Here is a 6,366-nt window from a genome sequence, read left to right as displayed (position 1 = left end):
AGGGAAGTCCCGTCATGTCACCGTGCGTCAGAGGGGGGCGGGGTCACCGGGTGGCCCCGCCCCCCGTTATTTAAGAACCTTCAGACGAAGAGACGCCGTCACACAGCGGGAGCCTCCCTCCATGCCACAGCATGGCTGCGGAGCGGCCCGGAGAAGACATGAAGAAGAGAAGAAGAAGATGAAGAAGAAGATGAAGAAGAAGATGAAGAAGAGAAGAAGATGAAGAGAAGAGCGGGAGCCTCCCCTCATGCCATGGGTGCGGAGCGGCCCGAGGAGAAGAAGATAGAAGACGCCGCGGAGAAGATGCTGGACGAGAACGCCGGAGGAAGAACCAGAAGAGCCAGAAGAACCAGAAGAAGAAGAAGATGAAGGAAGAAAGAAGAAGCATTTAAATAAAGGAATTGTCAAAAACTGTCTCTTGTCATTTTTAACATTTTTGACACTTTTTTCGTGAAATGGTAGGGGTACTTATGTACCCCCTTACCATTTCACACAGGGGGGGGGCCGGGATCTGGGGGTCCCCTTGTTAAAGGGGGCTTCCAGATTCCGATAAGTCCCCCGCCCGCAGACCCCCACAACCACCGGCCACGGTTGTGAGGATGAGGCCCTTGTCCTCATCAACATGGGGACAAGGTGTTTTGGGGGGCTACCCCAAAGCACCCTCCCAATGTTGAGGGCATGTGGCCTGGTACGGTTCAGGAGGGGGGGGGCCGCACTCTCGTCCCCCCCTCTTTTCCTGCGGCCTGCCAGGTTGCGTGCTCGGATAAGGGTCTGGTATGGATTTTTAGGGGGACCCCACGCCGTTTTTTTTTTTTTTTTTTGGCGCGGGGTTCCCCTTAAAATCCATACCAGACCTGAAGGGTCTGGTATGGAATTTAGGGCGAACCCCACGTCAATTTTTTTTTTAAATTTTGGCTGGGGTTCCCCTTAATATCCATACCAGACCTGAAGGGCCTTGTATGGAATTTAGGGGGACCCCCACATCATTTTTTTTTTTTTTATTTTGGTTCGGGGTTCCCCTGTGGGGAATTCCCATGCCGTTTTTATCAATGAACTTCTATGTGTATTGTCGGCAATGCAATAGCCGCGGGTAGTTTTAAATGAGTTTTTTCCTTCCAAATGTCATTTTGCTGTCAGACTGTTCTAAACACAGGAAACATGCGCCCCTTTACAGGCATACTATAGACACCCCCCAGGTACGAAATTTAAAGGGATATTACACTTTTATTGTTTGACTTTAAGCATTAATAAAATCACTGCTCCTGAAAAAACGTCCGTTTTTAAAACTTTTTTTTGCATTGATCCATGTCCCCTGGGGCAGGACCCGGGTCCCCAAACACTTTTTATGACAATAACTTGCATATAAGCCTTTAAAATTAGCACTTTTGATTTCTCCCATAGACTTTTAAAGGGTGTTCCGCGGCATTCGAATTTGCCGCGAACACCCCAAATTGTTCGCTGTTCGGTGAACTTGCGAACAGCCAATGTTCGAGTAGAACATGAGTTCGACTCGAACTCGAAGCTCATCCCTAACTGTGACATACTGAAGCAGAGCATGATCCCCTCCCTTCACAGACTGGGTCGCAGGGCAGTATTCCAACATGATAACGACCCCAAACACACCTACTAGATGACCACTGCCTTGCTAAAGAAGCTGAAGGTAAAGGTGATGGACTGGCCAAGCATTTCCCCATACCTAAACCCTATTGAGCATCTGTGGGGCATCCTCAAATGGAAGGTGGAAGAGAGCAAGGTCTCTAACATCCACCAGCTCCATGATGTCGTCATGGAGGAGGGGAAGAGGACTCCAGTGACAACCTGTGAAGCTCTGGTGAACTTCATGCCCAAGAGAGTTGGCAGAGCTGGAAAATAATGTCGGCCACACAAAATATTGACACTTTGGGCCCAATTTGGACATTTTCACTTAGGGGTGTACTCACTTTTGTTGCCAGCGGTTTAGACATTAATGGCTGTGTGTTGAGTTATTTTGAGGGGACAGCAAATTTACACTTTTATACAAGCTGTATAAATGTATATTGTAGCAAAGTGTCATTTCTTCAGTGTCATTCCATGAAAAGATAGAATAAAATATTTACAAAAATGTAAGGGGCGTACTCACTTTTGTTAGATACTGTATGTTTGGCAATACACATACAGTATATTTGTCTTTTGTTGTAAAATGTAAAGCAGAACTTTTACTCAGAAAAAAATGTATATACTGTATATTCAGTATATATAATTTTTATGCCTATTAGAATTTTGTTCAACTATTTTCCATTCAGAACTGCAATCTTCAATTTCAAACTTTTAATAGCTGGATAGACATTTACCTGTAAAATAATACATAAAGTACTAAAGCAAAACACAATTGTTTTTTTTTTTATTTTATTTAGGGATCAATTAGTTCAAGTGATGCTTTATTGTCTGTAGAGAATAATTTTCCTAATGAGCTATGCTTTAAATTAATCTCAGATGTACCCAAATCCAATTTACACTCCTGTGTGCTCTGTAGATATCAGGGGAAATTTCTGTATTATAAATATATGAACGTGGAGCAAATAAAACTCATATATTCAACATTTATACCAGCCTGGTGATTTGATTTGATTTTGTTTTATAGATATTGTTGGTTTATTCTCAGAGTATGTTTAAATATTCATAGAATTTTGAAAAGGATCCATATGTTTTCTTGCTTAGAGTAAATTTATTTCATAACACTTGAAACCATAGGATCACATCATTTTGTTTGTGTCATTTTATATTATATTTAGGTAATATGTCTTTTGTTTTTTTGAATGTTGGGCAGATAAAGAGACACATTTTATATCAGGCCAAAGCTGATAAATATTATGCCACTGTCACCCTTTACAATTACTTTATATACTCATTTGTGGCAATAGTCTATTGAATGACTTATTTTTGTGTTATATGCATACTGTAGGTCACTGAGTCATGAATAGATTGTATTCTTAGTTATTTTGAAATAATGAAACAAGTATTATTACATTTAAATTGATGATTTAACTTTCTTATTTGTTATATAAATTGTTTAGTTCATGGGTCTCCAAACTTTCTAAACAAAGGGCCAGTTTACTGTCCTTAAGACTTTGGGGGGGGGGGGGCAGGACTGTGGCTATTGGGAGTAGAAAAGGTCCCAACATCAGCGTGAAGAAATAATGCTTCATAATTTGTTTCAGTGGGAGTAGTTGTGCCCCATTGTTGGGGGTCATTGGGAGGAGTATTTCCCCATTGTTGGTGTCATTGGGAGGAATTGTGGCCTATTGTTTGTGGTCATTGGGAGAAATTGTGCCCTATTGTTGGTGGTCATTGCGAGGAATTGTGCCCCATTGTTGGTGGTCATTGGGAGGAATTGTGCCCCATTGTTGGTGGTCAGGAATTGTGCACCATTGTTAGTGGTCAGGAATTGTGCACCATTGTTGGTGGTCATTGTTAGGAATTGTGTGGCATTGTTGGTGGTCATTGGGAAGAATTGTGTGCCATTGTTGGTGGTCTTTGGGAGGAACTGTGCCACATTGTTGGTGGTCATCGAGAGGAATTGTGCCCCATTGTTGGTGGTCATTGGAGGAATTGTGCCCCATTATTGGTGTCAGTTGATAAAATTGTGCCCCAAGGGCCGGATAAAAGCAAGCAAAGGGCCACAGTTTGGAGACCACTGATTTAGATGATTACAATTGTAAAGAATTATCTACACACACTAAATTAGGGTTTGTTAATATTCATACATTATATTTAGGCAGCCATTAAAGTCACATTTAGAGGAGGAAGTAATGTCCTTGTTTCATCAAGCTGCAAACTGTGCTAAATGGTGCTCAACACATTCTATAACTATTGGTTAAGTCATTGTAGCATGCCTCAAGTGAACAATGCACTTTTCTTATTTCCTTCCTTTTGGTCTGTTGAATATACCATTGAAAGCATTTTATTATAGCTGTGTGCCTATCTTTTGACAAATGCAACAAACACCCTTTGGTCCTGTAAGAAATGTTGTGAGTCGAAACCTTCTTGCGTTCTCTGCCTGTGTTGCCATCTTATCTAGTTACATTGTTCCTAGTTACCCTTGAGGACGAGAGATCCCTAGGGTGTCCCTGGAGAGGGTGTTCTGTAGTCCTTTCCCATTTTTGTTGTTCTAATATAGTAAAGTTAGTAAGAGTTGTCACCTTGGACAGGAAGTGCATTACTGCCTGGATCATCAGGTGAAAACAAAGAGAAAAGGTCTGGACAAAAATAAGCTAATATAATTAGATAGGGAAATAGGGATAGGGAAAAGGTTAAAAAAAAAAAACAATCTTAGAATAAAAAAGGGTTGGCCTTGATTAAGCTTTTTCTACCATCATGTTTCTATGTTTCTAATGCAGTCACTACATCTAGAGACTGTAATATTTTAATTTCTTCTATTTCATGTTTAAGTAAATTTTACACTTTAACACAGATTGCACATTGATGGGTGAAAGCCTTTACCTCATTTCATAAAGTTAAGATTTCACTTGTTGGCAGATGCCACTGCCAATTGAACTCTATATAGAGAAAAAAAGAATAAATATACTAATTTCTGAGACTGAGCAGTCAGGGCCTTTAAGACAAAAAAGCTATTACTGTACATAATATGGGGGTTCTAATCATACAGACTGAACTGTCTGGACTTTGACACAAAATACAATGATAGTTTTTGTTTCTGAAGCTATAGGAAGTTTTTTAGTCTATTTAATGACGATCAATCTAAATTACACTCTTCTTAATACACTCTACAGTAACATTGATGCTTCAGCCAATATCTGAGAATTTTGGTAAAGAATTCTAATAATTACCTTTGTTAACAGTAGCAAGACTATTTTTCAAGTTATTGCATATCAAGTATTTGCATGGGAAATCAAACATTTTTAAATGAATTTGTTCTTTCCGGATTGTCTGACTTTCCGTCTCTTCAGCTCCCTCTGTTTCTCTTCTTCCTTCTCATTTACCTTCTGACATTATTCTGTAATTGGCTGATCATCGTCCTCATAGTCACCGACCCTCACCTCCATGTTCCTATGTATTTCTTCCTTGGGAACCTGGCCAGTTTGGACCTCTGTTGCTCCTCAGTCACCGTCCCAAGAATGTTATTCGACCTTTACACCAAGAAAAGAAAAATTACAACATCAGCTTGTATAACCCAAATCTTCTTCTTTATGTTCTTTGATGCCTTTGAGGTGATTTTGTTGGCTGTCATGTCCTATGATCGATATACAGCTATTTGTAAGCCCCTGCATTATGTGCAGATTATGAGTTGGAAAGTGTGTGTGCAGTTGATGTCCTTTGTGTTCTCTCTCAGTGTTATGAATTCTTTAGTTCACACACTTTTTGCCTTCAGATTAACATTTTGTGCTTCACATATTATAGAAAATTTCTTCTGTGACCTGCCCCAGTTGCTTAAGATCTCCTGCAGTGACATCAACATGAATATTTTGCTCATCTTTCTCTTTGGCTGTTTTCTTGGAGGAGGGACCCTAATGCTGACCTTCCTACCCTACGTCTCTATATTTCAAACTGTTCTGAAAATGCAAGTTAAAGGCAGCAGAAGTAAAGTGTTCTCTACGTGTACCCCTCATCTGACAGTGGTCTTCATATTTTATTTCTCAGTTGTGTATAATTATTTTCGGCCAAGCGCTAACCATCAATTTGTTGGAGACAAAGTGATGTCTGTCTTTTACTCTGTGATCCCTCCTCTCCTCAATCCCCTGATCTACTGTTTGAGGAACCAAGATTTCCAAACAGCATTTAACTATGTTTTAACCTCCACACGCCTAAGGGTAAAGCAAATCTAAATGCCTAAGTACAATTTTGCAACTTTGACATGTGTTATTAAAACCATAGATATCATCACAACTACTTTGTGCATCCAGGTGGATTATATCTTTTTTTTTTTTTTCAGGACAAATTGGGCTTTCATTTGGTGGTAAATGGTAATGGATAGTTTCTGATTTTTTTTTTTTATCAAAGGCAATCTCGCCCAAAATAGTAAATTTTTTTTTTTTAATTTAGCTGTATATTTCTTGGCACTACTGTAACCTTCCACCAAAGAACAGCCCAAAATAAATTATCCTGCTCCTGATGATTGCAGCAATACCCAAAAACAATAGTGTGCATTTTGCTTATTTTATCCTACATAAAACACACTGAAACTGACACTAATGCCCTGTACATACGACCAGTTTTCCCGTCGGAATAAACTCTGAAGGTTTTTCCGACGGAGTTCCGACGGAATTCCGCTGAAACTGTCTTGCGTACACACGATCACACCAAAGTCTAACGTCCAGAATGAGGTGACGTACAAAGCGCACGACGGGACTAGAAAAAGGAAGTTCAATA

The 6,366-nt window shown here is 40.0% G+C and overlaps 1 protein-coding gene across 1 annotated transcript; it reads left to right on the top strand.

Moving 5' to 3' along the window:
* The first annotated feature begins 4,880 nt into the window (after nucleotides 1–4,880).
* LOC141147524 (olfactory receptor 5V1-like) lies at nucleotides 4,881–5,822 on the top strand. Its single transcript, XM_073634758.1, has one exon. It carries the CDS (start codon nucleotides 4,881–4,883, stop codon nucleotides 5,820–5,822), a length of 942 nt encoding a protein of 313 aa, XP_073490859.1.
* Nucleotides 5,823–6,366: the final 544 nt, after the last annotated feature.

Source organism: Aquarana catesbeiana, linkage group LG06 (assembly GCF_042186555.1).
Source record: "Aquarana catesbeiana isolate 2022-GZ linkage group LG06, ASM4218655v1, whole genome shotgun sequence".
NCBI classification, from domain to species: Eukaryota; Metazoa; Chordata; class Amphibia; order Anura; family Ranidae; genus Aquarana; species Aquarana catesbeiana.
The sequence above is the reverse complement of the archived record's forward strand: the minus strand, read 5'-3'. Positions and strand labels throughout refer to the sequence as shown.

Excerpts from the sequence above, each read along its gene's own strand:
- LOC141147524 (XM_073634758.1), top strand. The coding sequence starts at position 4,881 with ATGGGAAATCAAACATTTTTAAATGAATTTGTTCTTTCCGGATTGTCT.